General features: G+C 43.7%; 1 protein-coding gene across 1 annotated transcript; it reads left to right on the top strand.

Annotated features, from left to right (window-relative positions):
- The first annotated feature begins 572 nt into the window (after nt 1–572).
- LOC133368539 (atrophin-1-like) lies at nt 573–16,371 on the top strand. The gene is made up of 2 exons (XM_061592881.1): nt 573–792; nt 10,902–16,371. Exon 2 carries the CDS (start codon nt 10,912–10,914, stop codon nt 12,766–12,768), a length of 1,857 nt encoding a protein of 618 aa, XP_061448865.1. The 5' UTR covers nt 573–792; nt 10,902–10,911; the 3' UTR covers nt 12,769–16,371.
- The last annotated feature ends 1,171 nt before the right edge of the window (nt 16,372–17,542 follow it).

Below are 17,542 nucleotides of genomic sequence, written 5' to 3'. Positions count from 1 at the left end.
ATTTATTTATTATTTGATTTATATCCCACCCTTCCTCCCAGCAGGAGCCCGGGGCGGCAAACAGAAGCGCTAAAAACACTTTAAAACGTCATAAAAACAGACCTTAAAATACATCAAAACATTAAAAACATTTTTTTCTTAAAAAAAAAAAAGCCTTAAAAACATCTTTTAAAAAATGTATAATGTATCCCAAGGATCACTGTTGGCATCATTTGATAGGGAACGGCAGTAAACATCCACCCTAGTGTACTAAAACATTGCTTGTGTTTAAAACTTACCACCAGAGGGGATAATATATTCACGTTTAAATAGCTGCTGAATCAGTCTGAAAAAAGCAGGATTCTACTGGAAGCTGATAAGACTGGGGGGGGGGGAAGAGAAAGCATTTTGAGATCCAGAATCAGTGATCACATACTGCATGAACAATAGTCCTAGATTTGAAATTCCTTCTAAAAAATGGGCCTTCGTCAACCACAGTTTGGAAAGTTAGATGCTGGTTCGGAAAGCATCGCTTTTGCCTGAAAGCCTGTGGCTGACACGTGAGGTTTCTCCTCTTCCCGCCCCTTCATGAACTCCAATTTCCTAATGCATTGAGAAGGGTGGGTTGGCTCAGAGGCTGCTCTCAAATGGCGTATCCTCCAAGACAAATAACTGGCCTTATTAGGCACTGAACATGCCCCACCTACTGCTACTACATAATTTGAGAAACCAACAGATTTCAGGACACACACCGAGATCTGCCCTGCAAAAGAAGAGCGCCTTTGAGAAGCCCACCAAAGCGTCTACATAAGGGTAAGTTACTCCGGTATTTATTAAATCTTTTTAAATGAATCTGCAGCGCTTACTGCCGCTTGATTACACCCTGGCTGCTCTGATTCCTGCCTCCTAGACACTTGCTATAAAGCTGTTAGACTAAGGCTTAAGAGGCCTCTCCCTCAGACCTCGCAATTGTCGCTCTTTTTCTCTAGCTGATACGCTCAGCATTCGGTGGCTCTTAGCTGCTTTCATTTTATAGCTCCCGAAAGCTCATATTTATTATCTCTGTTTGCATTAAACTAAGAGAGGGCTTACAGCTGCTCTGTTGCATTAATCACAGCCAGGCCTGATAATTTCCTTTTATTTTGAAGCTACTCTGAATGGACTCATTTTTTGGAAGGAAGCCCCTTCACGTTAGGATCAGGGTGCCTAATAATCTCAGAGGTTGCAAGCGAGTAATGGAGGCAGAAGGAATTGCTTTGATGTTCACTTTGCTTTGAGGCAGTTGTATTTTCATTGCATAACGCAACAGATAAACCGTTCAGAGGTTTCTTCTCCGACTGCTTTGCATTTACACAGATCTGTACCGGTAAGCTTTTTAGACAGCTGCTAATAGCATATTTAACTCCATGTGTTGTCTTTACAAGCCAGCATAAACATACCCTGAAATTCAATTGGAAAGGGAGTAGAAATTGTTTTGATTCTATGGGGCACAGGAAATTTCTGAAACAATGTACGATTGTACAGATTTCTCAGCAAGGAGAAACTCCTTTTATATCAAGCAGGAACAGAAGACCAAAACAAGGAAAAAAAGAGAACAGGACCTACAGGAAAAAAAAAACACAATTCAGTGTTATAAATATAATCTTAAGATTCCTTCAGCTTGGATTCTTTTTTAATCTAACTACCATGCTGCTTCTAAACTCAGGAGAAAGAGCAAAACTGCACATATTTTATTTTCCCTTACTTTATATTCAAGGAATATATAATACATACATATAGGCATACACATTCCAAATAGTTTAGAGAAATTTTTGATGAGATTTATCCTGATTTTGTGGCAGTGGGAGGGAGTTGGCCCAGCCATCTTGCACTATTTGGCATTATTATATGCCAGATCATATTATTTTACTACCAGTTGCGTGTTAGGCAGTTAGGGCTCCAGTGTGACTGGCACCTCCACTTGTATCCTTGTGTTGCTTCTAGACGCAGTTTATATTTTATGGATTTACCCAGGAGTATTACTATTATTACTGTTATTGCTGTTATTATGAAAATTTATGTTGCTTGTTACCCAAAGGTCTTCAAGCAACTTATAAAATTGTTAAGAACCAAAATAATATACCATAAAACAAAATAATAAAACAACCACACCCATACAGCCACAGAAAACTTTGACAGCACACTAATGCAAACAACAACATCTTAGTCTATCAAATCTGGACAAGCACCGAAAATATGTTAATGAAGGCGCCAGGCTGACCTATCTGAGAAATGTATTCCACAGATGGGGAGCCACAACGGAAAAGGCCATCTCCCTTGTCACTGCCCTCCAAGCTCCCTCAGAGGGGGACCTGGAGAAGGGCTAGAGAAGAAGATCTAAGGGTCTGGGAAGGTTCATATTGGCCATACCCCCCCCCCCTGCAAAAAATAATCTGTTCCATATTATGTGAAATGGGCTTCAATAATTCTCTGGAAGTCTCATTTTATCTCATAGAAATGATATATCCCCGTCTTAGGTTTGAGCTGCTAGCCACCTAGAGCTACAAAGCATTTTACCAGCCGGAACATCAGCCAAGGGGGAACATGAAAGCTGTATGCTGCAGACACTAGATGTCTGTGAACAGCTGATCAATACAGAACTAACGTTGATCCCTTCCTGAACAATCCTTGCAGAATACACTTACTCTTTTGGCATCTGTCTGAATGCACTTCAGCTCTGCCTGTGGAATGATGGATACAATAACAGGCTGGCCGCAACAAAATGGTGCAGTGCATTACCAGCCCCTAAGAGATCCTTGCAGATCTCCAGCCAATCTCAAACAGAAGTGTTACAGCATTAGTTGATAATGGTAATGGCGGCGGCGGGGAGTTTCAAGAGGAGGAAAAGACACACCCTTTCCCTCCTTTCTCATACTCTTGAACCCTTCCTCAGCTGTGCTGTGATGCATTAACGGAAACTGATTTGGAACTGATGACCAGCTCTGAATGTGAATGCTTCATTGCTATGTATCGAGGGTGGGGGAGGTTTCTGAAGAATGGAAAAGGCATTTTCTTCCCTTTTCTTCTTTTCATAGCCTCATCAGATTGTGCAATGTTGGTGATGGGAGTTTTTAACCTTAAGGTTCACATCCCTTAATTCTGGACACACACACCCAGTGTGGCACTGGTGGCCACCATTGCACCACTGATGATCACCAATGCTCCTCTCAATTTTTTAAAAATGAGGGGTTTTTTGGGGGGGCAGAGGTTGTTTTCATTTGTTTGCATGTTGCCCCCCAGTGTTTTGTTTTGAGGTATGTGTAGGTGCTTTGCCTGATTTGGGGGGAGGGGTTTGAATAGCCCATTTTTCTTCTCTGAAATGGGCATTTTCTGGTGCCCATTATGGTTTCTTAGATTTCCAAATGGCAGGGGACCCCTGCAAATTCCTACCTCCTGAGTGCTTACTATAAGCTGTTAGGAGGCTCAAGCATACCAATTCACCAATCCCCCTCAATTTTCTTTATTTTCATTTTTATTTTCAACCAACATCCTCAGCGCTCTGTGGTTCTACAGCTGTCAACCTTCTGTAGGTCCTGGAGACTCACAGTCCTATGTTTTGGGGGTTTCTAAATTTTATTTTCCTTTGATTTTGCAAACTGATATATTTTTGCACACCTGGTAAGATCTATTATATGAAGTAGAAGCATTTTGGGGGGTGAGGGAGGGGGTGGCTGCAATTCATTTCCAAACTTCACTACCCAAATGCGGTATTAGAGGGAATATTATTAATGATATAATTCCACAGCACTGATGTACTTGGCATTTTCCAGAGTGACATACCCACACAAATCCCAAGGAGCCTACAATCTAAGTTTAGATAGTGGAGGAGACAGCGTGGTTTCGGGGAACTGGCAGACAAATCATAGTGGGGAAGAATATGGACCAAGCCTGGTGCATGTACAGCCGCAGTGACATTGACAAGCCACAATTCATATTCCTAAATAGATTAGATGCTCTTTTTGGGTGTGGCTGGCTCAAGAGTTGCTCTGCCTCAGTCCTTTTTTCTTTGGCTTGCCCTTCACCATCTCTCTTCTTGGGTGCTTCCAGATGGGTGGTTATTGTGGGATCGATGATCCTCATGCATGCAATTTTTTTGCAGAATCCACATGTCGTTGTTGCCATCAAAATGCCACCCTATTCCCCATTTAATCAGGTTTAAATCTGGGGAAATTCCAGTATATTTTTTTAAAAAATCCAGTTGCCAATGACCCATTTGCAATATCTCAGTGACCCAGGTACAGTATTGCATCTTCGTCTACAGCAAACATATGATGCATTGCTGAAGATGCCCGGTCCAAAAATGCATGAAGGAAAGACTTTAAAGGAACCACAAGAGCAATAGATTCAACTGAAACAAACATGAGGTCCATGAACAAAACATTTGAAAAGGGGAAATATATGGCTCCTAATTTTGTGCATTAGAAAAGGTTGATACCAGGAATGGACCAGAAATATTCAGGTTAGAGGGTTTTTTTAAGTGAAAACATTTAGCATGACCCCTAAAGGGTTAAACAAAACCCTAGATCCAGGGGTTGCGAACCTTCTTGGGATGATGGGCACATTTGCAAACCATAGACACTGCTGTGGACATCACACACATAACACAGACTTGGGCTCCTCCAGAGGACTTGTTTATTTCAGCATTCATCTTGATTTGTTTGCACAAAGTTTATGTGGTAGTTAGATTATATCTAGCCTTTATTGAACATTCATTCTGATTTGTTTATGGTGTGGTTATATGATAGGGTAAGCATTCATCCTACATTTGCTTGGGGGTATTTACATGTCTTCCTATTAATCATTTGTTCATGCACTTTTCAATGCATTTCCCTGCCTTTTGCAGTTAGGAAAATCTTGTAAAAAGTAAATTTGTTGCACTGGAGCAACAGAGCACTTTAATCCAGTTTAACTGTGCAAAAGTAAGGTTCTGGTATGCACCTGAATCCCTCTTGCAAAATAGTGACAGTCTGGAGGTATCTCATTCTATTAGCTGCAACTGAATGTTTCTTTCAAACCCAATTTCAGTAGCGTGGAGGTGACCCTGTGAGCACTGGGGAAAACCTCTCAAATGCATTTGAGCCCACGGGTGCCATGTTGGCAACCCATGCCGTAGATCTCTCTACTCTGTTGTGACCAATCTTTGATTTCCATCTGGAGATTTGGGTGGACTTCACTCCTCTTGGTTAAAAAGCAGGTTACAAGAGCATCAGATTGTTTGAACAAAAAAGAAGAGATGGAGTTGTTTAAAATAAGTTTTGCTTCCTGCACACTTTTACAGAAGCCAGGCTTCTGGCATATTTTTTTCCCTGTTTATTTATTAATTATTTGATTTATATCCTGCCCTTCCTCCCAGTAGGAGCCCAGGACAGCAAACAAAAGCACTAAAAACGCTTTAAAACATCATAAAAACAGACTTTAAAATATATTAAGACAAAATATCTTTAAAAACAGTTTAAAAAAAGCTTTAAAAACATCTTTTTTATAAAAAAGAAACCTTAAAAACATTTTTTTTTAAAAAGGTTTAAAAACATATTAAAAAGCAATTCCAACACAGACACAGACAGGGATAAGGTCTCAGCTTAAAAGGCTTATTGACGTTAAGGTTTACATTACAGCAAAAAGCAGAACTCATGGATCTTGCTGCTTAGCTTGGCATGGAGCAGCTTCTTACAGTTTTATTCCATGGTTCCACCAAGAGCTCAGGCAAGTCAACAAGAATCAGGCTTACAGAGAGTGTGGGCAGGGCTTAGAATACACTTTGCAGCAGGTCAAACCACACGTATTGGCGCTTCTGGTATTGTATGTTCTGAGCACATTAATATTTTGCTTCTCTCAACCTAGTGCCATGTGTACTACTTTAGAGATGACAGACATCTGTTTGAAGGGCTGTCAGAGGACAGTCCTCTGTTTGAAGGAGTCTTATGGTCCAAGCCTGGTTTAACAATAAAAATAAAATAAAAATAAGGAAGTAGAATGGAGGCCTTGCAGTTGCCCATACAGTTAGTACCTGGAAAACTAACTGAGCAGGCAATCTAGGGATCGAAGGATCTGTCAGTTTAATTTGTAACTGTTTGCACAAGTCTGCTATGTTGCATTGTTTAAAATACTCTTAAAAAAATTCTAGTGAAAATTCTTCAGCATTACCATGTGAATTTCTCTTAATAAACACTTCTTTGTTTGCAGTTTTCACTCATGTACACATTTTTGCAAGCAATTTCTCCCGACATAATATTTTTTGTATGTGTTTTCACTAATAGATTCATTTTTATGCACACTTTCCCCTAGTATATGCATTCTTGTAATCATTGATAGGAGTGTGGCATCACAACATTCAGCTAAGTGTGACTTTTGAAGGATGGCTGTGTTTTGCTTCCCATATTGTTTTGAAAAGTGCAAATAACAGCAACAACAACAACCTCCCCTTCCCAGGGCAGGTTACAACAATCTAAAATTCAACATTCAAAACAGTTAAATCACAAACACAGGAATAGGGTTTGGTCCATCTAACTCAGTAATGTCTACTCTGAATGGTTGTTATGGAGATTGAAGGGTGGGTCCTAATTAGGCTGATTATTTGGTGGGAGCTCATTGGTGATCTATGAGAGTCTGGCTTATATATATCCTTTGGATGGTTATGAGCTGGTAGTTGATTGGAGAGGTGTGTGGGTTTGATGGAATCCTGTGGATTTGTGGTTGATTTTGTGGCTGAGCGGATATTGAGGGTTAATAGTGTGAGATGTAAGGGTGGAGGAGTGTTAGGTTGTGAGTGTGCTTTGCAGTCGAGGCCCTAGACATAACGCAATTTCACTTGTTAAGGTGTTGGACTATGACCTGGGAGACTGGGTTCAAATCCCCACATAGCCATGAAGCTCACTGGGTGTCCTTGGGCCAGTCACTGCCTCTCAGACTCATGAAAACCCTATTCATAGGGTCGCCATAAGTCGGAATCGACTTGAAGGCATTACATTTACATTTATACAGCAAGACAAATAACCTAATTTTTGGTGGAAGTTGAGCTGCAGAGAAACAGAAACAGTGTTGCACGTGATAAATACAGGGCAGAATATAAAATGATGCCTTCTTACATCCCTACGGACAGCCTCCAATTAGACCCTGCTATGTGCCTCATCTTGAGTTTGGGTGTTTCAGGCTAGTTAAGAGGCTGGAGGTGACTTCTGCTTATGATTCTTGGGAATCATCGGTGGCCCGTTGAGACATGTTTACAAGGCACTCTGAATATGAATTGTTTGCATCTGCTCCAGAAGCGCTCCCTTCCACCATCTCAAGTCCTAGAACATGTTTACCAAGAGTGGCGGACTTTCTAACTAGCAGAGACATGACCAGAAAACATAATATCTGGCTTGCAGACGATCCTGGAGGAACTTTCAGTGGAACACAGTGTTCCCGTTGTCAGGAGAGTGGAAATGAAAAGGAAAGGGATAAACAAGGGAGTGAGAGGAACGGCGCATGGAGGAGGGAGCACTGCATTTAGTTAAGACAAGCTCTTCTTTAGAGTCACTCTGAGTGGAAGCTGGAATGACACAATTATCTGAGAATGCCCTTATCTTCCTTGCCCTCATTCACACCATACATTCATTCCACTCTTATTCCACTTTAAACAGGCATGGCTTCCCCCAAAGAACCCTGGGAAGTGTAATTGGTGAAGGGTGCTGAGAGTTATTAGGAAACCTCTATTTCCCTCATAGACTTACAATCCCCAGAGTTCTCTGGGAAGAGGGGCTGACTGTTAAACCACTTGGGGAATTGAACCTATGGCCAAAAGCAATTGCATACATCTCATTGCAACATACAATTAATAAATAACAATACTGGAAGAGCCTGGCTGCTGGGTCAGCGCAGTGGTCCATCTAGTCCAGCAACCTGTTCTCATAGTGGCCAACCAGATGCCTATGGGAAGAAGACCACAAGCAGGACCCGAGAGCAACAACACTCTCCCCCCTTTGTGATTCCCGGCAAGAGGTATTCAGAGAGTCATACATAGCCATCATGGCTGGTAGCCATTGATAGTATGACCCTCCATGCATTTGTCTAATCCTCTTAATATGTTGTTAATCAAGCTCAGGACTGCAGTGCATATATAGGGCAGTGGGGGACTCTGGCTTCCCCTTTTGACCTTCAGTCTCTCCTCCGAGGTCTCTCCTCTGCAGCTCCATTTTTTCCTTCTGCTCAGCTGTTTCCTGCCATCAGCTGAGCAACAAGGGCAGGAGAGACCACACGGGAAGGGAAGTTTCAGATTCCCCTCTGCATGATTTTCTCCCCCTGCTGCTCATCTGACTGGTGGTGGGAAGAGGGGTGTGGCTGCTGAGCCTTCTGCAGCCAACTTGCCCGTCTGAGTTGTACCTTGAGAAAGGGGACAATTAAGAAGGAGGCTGTGAACATCTGGAAGGGAGAGGAGCAAGGCTGTCACTATTTTGCAGGAGGAATTCAGCCACATACAAAAACGATCGGGTTGTGCCATTAAAACAGCTTAAAGTGCTCTGTTGCCCTAGCACAGCTGGGGGAGGGACCGTTGGCCCTCCAGATGTTGCTGAACTACAACTTCCATCAGCCCCACCAAGCATGGCCAATGGCCAGGGATGATGGGAACTGTAGTTCGGCAACATCTGGAAGATCAAAGGTTCCCCACACCTGCCCTAACACAATAAATTGTCTTTTAACCCCACCCCACCCCACCCCCGACTTTTTGCTGTTAGGAAGGTGATGGAGAAATGTGTGGGATGAACAAATGATTAAAAGACATATAACTAGCACAAAAGTACATCAGGACAAATGCTCATTGTTGTGTTACCGCCCTATAAGCAAATCAGAAGGAACGGTCAATAAAGACCAGGCATAGTCTAACCACCGCATAAGCTTTGTGCAAGCAAACCAGGATGAAGGCTGAATAAAGAGGTTGTCTGGATGGACTGTCTAAAAAGAGATGTGCTGGGGCTTGAGTCCATTGTGGCAGGCAAGATCGCTATGACCTTGAAGACTCTACGTCTCATACCAGTTGTGTGTAAGTTGATTAATGTTATTCAATGGAGGAGGGCAATCTGCACAAGCTCAGTGGCACTGACACCAAAAGGCCTAGGAATAATTTAAAATGTTGGAAGGGTGAGAGGAATGGATCTTAGCTTGCATGCCAAAAAGAGCTGGCTCAGAGCACAGGATTCTGTCAGATAATTCTCTCGTGCTTAATTTCTAAGATGAACGTGTGCCTCTCTAATATGAATATGTGCAAGCAGCTTGTGGTTACTTGGTGGTAAGACAAATGCACTTTGCACATGCTTAAGGGATCTCTATTTAACTTTTGCCGGGCCCTTGGTTTTCCAAAAGTGTGTGAGTTTCTCTCTTCTTCTATAAAGATGTATATATTTCCTCATTTCCACCTCCAACAACAGCACCCAGCGGTTCCCAAACTTTGGTCTGTGGATCACCAGTGGTCTGCAGGCTTCATTTAGGTGGTCTGCAGCATGTCTGTGAAGAACACTTATGATCTGAATTCTGTGGAATTCAAATGGTGATATAATAAAATACAATGTAAGAAATAAAAGCAGCAATAAAAATATAATTCAGAATCATACAGCATTCGGCGCATAACTGCTACAACAGACAGAAAAAATCATTAAGCGGTCCTCCAAGACCATCAGCAATTTTCAAGTAGCCCATGAGAAAAAAAAGGTTGGGAACCACTGGGACAGAGCACCAATGAATGTTGACTACAGATCCCAATGGCCCCAGACAGAATGGCCAAAGGGCAGGGATGACGAAGTTGCAGTCCAGCAACATCTGTTAGGGTAACACATTGGCTAACCTTGGTGTGGAGACAGGGTGTGAGGAAAGCAAGCCCTGATGCCACAACACCGACTAAGTGATCTTACAGGTTTTAGGGAAGAGAAGGGGAACTCATGGTGGATGCCAATTTTATTTATTTATTTATTAAATTTATTAGTCGCCCATCTGGCTGGCTGTCCAGCCACTCTGGGCGACGTACAAAGTAAAAACATACAAATACATTAAAACATTAAAAATCTCAACAACAATAATAAAACCTAACCCACCCCAAAAGCCTGCCTAACATACACAAAAAAATGTCACCGGCAGCCCTTTATCCAGCATAATATGTAGTTTTCCCTTACTTTGTTTAGAAGGGGGGGGAATAATTAAAGCCATTAAATTAGGCACAAGCTTTCAGATGTCATGTTGGCAAATTTCACTGATAGTGTGTGTTTGTTTATTGATTAAATTTATATCCCGCCCTTCCTCCCAGAAGGAGGAAAAACCAAAAAACCGCAAAACAAGCCCTACACTGGAAACTCTCAGTCTTTGTGATGGCTAGAACATAGCACATGAGAAGTTGCCTTCTACAAGGCCAGACTATTGTATTGTCTGCTGTGATTGGCTGCAACTCCTTGGCAGAATCACATAGGAATATGGGAAGCTGCATTACGCTGAGCCAGAGCACCTGTCCATCAAAGCGCAGTGCTGAGCTAGGGGCTGTCCAGGGTTTCAGACAGGGGTCCTTCCCATCCCTTGTTGGACATGCTGGGGATTCCACCTGGGACCTTCTGCATGCAAAGCAGATGCTCTGCCGCTGAGCTACAGCCCTTCCCCCGCTACCTGCTCCTTTTTAAACTGGAGGTGCTGGGAGCTGAACCTGGGCTCTTCTACATGCAACGCAGTCCCTCCTCTTGCTTGATACTTGTTGCCAGATTAGCATTATTGGCACACCCCATGTTTGCTCAATATATAAAGTGCAGAACAACCATTTTGGAAACACCCCCATCACCTCATTGCAAACATACATTTTGTACTTGGTGTAATATTCCCTGTCCCCTTGTTTTTTTAAAAAAACTTTATTCCTTTATTTTGTCTTGCAGACTATCCATTATGGGAAAGTACCTGGTGACCTGCTCGATAGCATTTCTGTTTATTCTTCTTCTACAGATTGATGTAATTGTCTCCGTTTCCAAAAAAGGCAGCACATCCAGCAGTAGTGGTAGAAAGCCTAGTAGGCCTGCACATCATAAACCCAGTAAACCTGTACGTCCCCAGCCCAGCCACCCTGTACATCACAAGCCTGACAGACATCCTATACATCCTCAGGTTAGCAAACCTAACCAACCTGTGCAGCCTGCACAACATCCTGCTCCGCCGCAACACAATCCTGGTAACCCTCCTCCATACAACCCTGCCAACCCCCGACCCAATCCTGGTAACCCTCCTCCATACAACCCTGTCAACCCCCGACCCAATCCTGGTAACCCTCCTCCATACAACCCTGCCAACCCCCAACCCAATCCTGGTAACCCTCCTCCATACAATCCTGCCTACCCTCCACACAATCCTGGTAACCCTCCTCCATACAACCCTGCCTACCCTCCACACAATCCTGGTAACCCTCCTCCATACAACCCTGCCTACCCTCCGCATAATCCTGGTAACCCTCCTCCATACAACCCTGCCTACCCCCCACCAAACCCTGGATACCCTCCACACAACCCTGCTGTCCCTCCGCAACACCCTGCCTACCCACCACAAAATCCTGCCTACCCCCCACCAAACCCAGGATACCCACCACACAACCCTGGATATCCTCCACGCAATCCAGGTATCCCACAGAATCCTGGATTCCCTCACAACCCTGGCCATCCACCACAAAACCCTGGCTTTCCACAAAACCCTGGCTACCCTAGCCATGGAGCAGGAGGCAGCTGGGGCAAATATGACAGTAAGCCATGGAAGCCTAAGCCACCCAAGACCAAGATGAAATACGTGGCAGGAGCTGCTGTGGCAGGTGCTGCAGTGGGAGCCGTCGGAGGTTATCTCTTGGGCCGAGCCATGTCTAATACGCATTTTCATTTTAACAATGACAATGAGGAACGCTGGTGGTACGAAAACCGTGACCGTTATTCTGACCGAGTTTACTACCCGAGGTACATCCAGCCTGTTCCTCAGGATATCTTTGTGAGAGATTGCGTGAATGTCACTGTGAAAGAGTATGTGGAGCCCAGCGAAAACCAAACGGCAGATGAGATGGAAACCAGGGTCGTGACGCATGTGGTGCGCGAAATGTGCATAGAGCAGTACCGTACCTACTCTAGCCACGCAGGAGGGAGCTCCAGCTCTGGTGGCAGTAGGGCAGGGGAGCCTGTGCTGGCCAAACCTGCGATGGAGCATGGAGCCAAGGAAGCTATCCGAGGCATTGCAGTGGAAGACAGTGGTGGATACCTCTTAGGCAGTGCCATGTCTAGCATGTATTTCCATTTTAACGACAGTGATGAAGACCAATGGTGGAATGAAAACCGCCATCGTTTTACCCATCAAGTGTTCCGCCCAAACTACAGCCAGTCCGTTACGAAGGATCTCTTTGTTAGCGATTGTGAGAATGCCACTGCGACAGCATACATCAATGGCAGCGGAAACCAAACGGCAAATGAGGTGGAAACCAGGGTGGTGACACGAGTGGTGCACGAAATGTGCGCTGAGCTGTACCGTAGCTTCATCAGCCACATGGAAGGAGGCAGCTATGGTCAGAAGCCAGAGGTGCCTAGGCCGACCAAACTCTGGTTGAAGCATGTTCAAGAAGCGGCTGGTCCTGGCAGCGTAGCAGGAGCTGGTAGAAGCTCTCACAATAGCGCTGGGTCTAATATGCACTTTCACTTTGACGATGACAACGCTTTCCTTCTTGCCAAGTCTTCTATGCTTCTGATCATCACATTGGTCATGCGTTTCCTGATTGCCTGAGGTTGAAAATCCTCCTTAAGCCTTCGCATTGTTGTTGATCCAGAAGGAAAGAGATCCATATAAAACAAAAGTTTCGTAGAGAAAAGTTTTTTGTTTCTGGATCTCTTTGGTGGGTGTCAGCGCTGTTACATGTGCTAATTCTTAATGAATTAGAACCACCTTTGGCACTGTCTGCTGTTTCAAAATAGCTTTCAGGGGAAGAAGCTAAGGAGTTGCTTTGTAATGAAGGGAACACCCCCCTCCCCTGAATCAAACCCCATCTTTCTTCATAGCTAGTTGAGCATAATCTAGCAGAGCATAAACATGAAAACATAATGGAAGCATGGGGAAAATCCTTTGCCAGACTGCTCCTGTTATGTAGTCTGTTCAGTGGAGCTTGCTTAGTTTTAACAGCAAGCTTTATTCTGTAATAAGCGATTATATGAAAGTCTGGTTTTGAGAGAAAGGATTTCCAGTGCTTATCCAGCTTCACTGAGTGACTTTTGATGTTATGAAATGGAGTATGGGGGAGTACAAGTGACTTGTAAATAGGGATGGATGAATCTGTTAATTCTGTTTTCTCTCAGTTTCTCATTTTTCCAATCTTAAATTCAGATCCTCACATTTCCACCTGTTGCAGATTGTGGGTTTTTTTTAAAAAAATCCTCATGAAAATTCACTAGCATTTTAGGGCAAATTCCTCCTAACATGAAGATCCTCCGTGGCGCCGAGTGGTAAGCGGCGGTAACGCAGCCGAAGCTCTGCTCACGGCCAGAGTTTGATTCCAACGGAAGGAGGAAGTCAAATCTCCGGTAAAAGGGGTCAAGGTCCACTCAGTCTTCCATCCATCCGTGGTTGGTAAAATGAGGACCCGGCATATGCGGGGGGGGGGGGTAAAGAAAGGCCAGGGAAAGAACTGGCAAACCCACCCGATATATACAGTCTGCCTTGTAAACGTCGCAAGACGTCACCCTGAGTCGGAAACGACTCGCGCTATAAGTGCGGGTACACCTTTACCTTTTTTCCTCCTAACATACACATTTTGTAGGCAATCTTGCCTAATATACATGTTTTGCAAAACAGTTTTCCTGCATTTTTGTATGTTACTTACAGCAACATATGCATTTGTATGCTCACTTTACCCTTGTGTATGTACACATTACTTGTCTCGACAACTGCACTGCAAGATTTAGAAAAGTATTAGTGTCAACGGATAGCTATTTTTCAGTTTGTGTATTGCTTCAGAAAGTGTGAATTTAGTCCCAGGCTATAGTCTGAAGCAGAGCTTTGAAAAGTTACTTTTTTTGAACTACAGCTCCCATCAGCCCAATCCAGTGGCCATGCTGGCTGGGGCTGATGGGAGTTGTAGTTCAAAAAAGTAACTTTTCAAAGCTCTGGTCTGAAGGCACATGAGGCCAGCACTCTGCTGAATCAGGTCTGGTCAGTGCCTGGATGGGAGACTGCCTGGGAACCATATGTAAGCTGCCTTGGGTTTCTGTCATGAAAAGAAAGGTGGGGTATAAATGTAATAAATAATAATAAATTTCTCCCCCGTCTCTTCATGTGCTACACATTGAAGTTCAGTGTGAATTTTTCATTCCCACCTCCAGAAACAAGATGTGAAATTAGCCCCGCACTGGGAATATATGCATCTCGTATATGATGGAAGAAGGGAGAGGTGAAAATTCCACTTGAGACACTACTAACTGCAGGGAACATTCTTTAACATTTTAAACTGCCATGAGAATCTGGTTTGTGCAAAAAGAGGTAGAGTATTGAACCACTGAACAAACAAGAAGTACAAACTCCCTCTCTCATTACACAACTTAAAGCCTCTCAGATACTCCTTGTTTAAAAAAAATCTAGGAGCAGGTTCATGTTAGGATGCTTCCAGATGAGTATTTATTGTGGAACAGTCCTTCTCATGCGTGCACTCGTGCCAACATGTCACTGGCATCAAAATGCCAGCCCATTCCATCTGGATTTTCCCTTTCTGTAGAAAGTGCAATTAGAATTTCTAAATGCGATTGGAATTTCAGGAACTGGGGAGGGAGCGGATAGACATCCATTAAAGAGTCTGCTACACTCCAGTTTTAGTGCCTTTGCAAATGTGGCTGCCAAGTGGAGAGATGGGATATGTTGTAGGTGCTTTGTACGTGCCCTGGGGCACCTGATGGCGTGTGTGTGTGTGGGCATATCACTTCCAAGTGGCAGTTTGTTATGTTAACCCACAAGTTTTGTACAGGACCCACACAACATCTTTCTCATGAAAATGCCAACCTGTATTTCTCCATTAAATTCAAATGTACCGTTTCCATGGAAAATCTGATAAGCAAAAAAACACCCCCAAAACACAGATTAAAGTGGGGAGGGAGGAATATGTGATGGCATTTTGATGAGAATGTCATGTGAATGTTTTTGAGATTTTTTTTTTTGTAAGTTGCTTTGAGTTTCATTTTGGGGAAAAAGTGACTAATAAATATAAATAAATAAATGCTATGAAAAACATGCATGCATCAATGAACACCTGAGGCACTGACATTTCTGAGCGTCTAAAGACCAAAACATGATTGGATCTCCCATTTTATTATTTTTAAAAAGGTTAAAATTGGCTACCAGGGGAGGTGGTCAGTAGACAGAGTCCCTATTTTGTACTTCCATTGCCGGCAATTCTCTCCTCCCTCCCTTCGGGCGTCTGTGGTGCTTCCAGAAATAGCTACTAAAATTGGATTTTTTTCTCTTCGAAATTGTAACTCGTGCTGCAATACCAGATGATTTATTTTTGGGACTGGTGTGTATGTGTGTATAGGGGGATTTGGGAGATTACAATGCTTGTGTGTTCAGGAAACGCAGAGCCCAGTAGCCTTGTTGGGTCAGCAGGGAGAAATTTTGTAGGAGCCAACAACGAAGACTGGTTTTTTTTGAGGGGAGGAAAATCCAAATCCCACATCAATAACTTATTGGCCAGGCATTTAACCTGAGCAGTGGCTGTGTGTGGTAGGCAGGCTGATGTTTGCCTTTACAACCTGTCTTCTGTTCTTCTCTTCCCTACAGCAGGTTTGGCTCCTGGTTATAGGAATTAATTTTTCCTGGCTGTCATAATTTGGCTCACTGATGTGGTGTGAACTCTATTTTGCTCTCCTTCACCTCTTCAAGTTTACTGAATGCTCTGGGTGTGTGTGTGTGTCCTCACTGTTAGTGTTTGCTCTCTGGCATGCTGTCCTTTGTCTTGTCCCAACATGGGTAGGACAAGGTGGGAAGGGAAAAGAAGGGAGGCTGAGTTTGAATTTGGATATTGAAGCACTTGAATCAGGATGCTGAACCAAAAGAGGGTGGGCCAATTCTGCAATACTTTGAATGTGGAGGATGGCTCCATTCCATCTCTCAGGAAGCTTACAGCAAGTTTATACTTCTCTGTGAAGTGAGGATAGTACACTGCTCTCCTCTTACAACAGTGCACATTCTAAAAACATATCCTCTGCATACACTGTGTTGCAAGATGCTGCTGATGTCATCTGGAGAACTGGGGACAGAATTTGGTTGGATACCTGTTACAGCTGCATGCCTTACCTTGACCTTCTTGCAAAAGTCCCCAAATAAAGCTTTGGCCTGTTTTAACACCCATACAGTGTATGGTTGTCTTTCTTTCAGCCCTGTCCTGCAAACTAGCCAGATCTTTAAAGTTTGGTCAGCTAATGTGGCCAGCTCTATATTTCTGAGGCTTAAAACAACCTCACAGTAAACAGCTTTTGGGGTTGGACTTATGCGTCACAAGCTCTTTGTGAGCTGAAGTCTGTCACTCATGAGCTGAAACCTCCCAAATTCCACCCTCCCTTTCATCTTCTTGAATTAAGGATGTTTATAGGTGTGGCTGCCGGTACACCTGAGGTTAAAGGAACGTCAGACATTCTGCCACTTTATATTTTGTGGGATGTCAGAAGTGATTGTAATGGTCTAGTACTTCATTCATTCTCTCCCCTTTGTCTGATTATCTTGGATTGGCTGGTTTAAGGCTAATACCTGATAGCAATGGTTGACAAGGATTTGCCGAGGTCCAAAAGTGGGGTTGTCCCTCCCTCTCCTTGGAAGACCATTCCTGACTATTAAAAAAAAAATAAAGACAGAAGATTCAAAGGCAGCTTGGCTTTGGCTAACAGAGCTTCCTCTTGGCTGAGAGCAATGGTTCAATTAGGCAGCTTTAGGCTCTGGACTGAATCTCCTGACGGGTCGCCAACCATTTTTGGGCCAGTGGGCATTTCTGGAGGTTTGAGAAAGTGCCATGGGTGCCAGCCACAAAAAGGCTGCTGTGCGGATGTGGCATAACACAAAAAGACTGTCATAGGACACCAAATGGTCGCCATATCTACAAGAGCAGAAAAAGAGGCAGTACCATAAGATGGTACAGGCATTCCCTCCCCCCCGACCATCAATGGGGAAAAACACATCTAGATCAGCCACTGCTACACTCAGAGCAGCTACTCTTTGCACCTCTATTCTGTCCAAAAAAGGGAGGGAGGGTGGGTGCATAGTCCCAACATCCAGTGAAATATGGGCATGTTTAAGGGGGCATGTTTTATGTAGGAGGTTGACACACAGCAAACAGGAACTGAGCAGAACAGCTAGTGGGGTGTAGTGGTTAGAGTGTCAGACTGGGACATAGGAGACCAGGGTTCAAATCCCTGCTCGACCACAAAACTCACTGGGTGACCTTGGGCCAGTCAATCTCTCAGCCTAATCTACCTCGCAGGGTTGTTGTGAGGATAATATGGGAAAGGGGGAACCATGTTTGTCATCT

The sequence above is a fragment of the Rhineura floridana genome, chromosome 12 (genome assembly GCF_030035675.1).
Source record: "Rhineura floridana isolate rRhiFlo1 chromosome 12, rRhiFlo1.hap2, whole genome shotgun sequence".
In the NCBI taxonomy this organism is placed as follows: domain Eukaryota; kingdom Metazoa; phylum Chordata; class Lepidosauria; order Squamata; family Rhineuridae; genus Rhineura; species Rhineura floridana.
The sequence above is the reverse complement of the archived record's forward strand: the minus strand, read 5'-3'. Positions and strand labels throughout refer to the sequence as shown.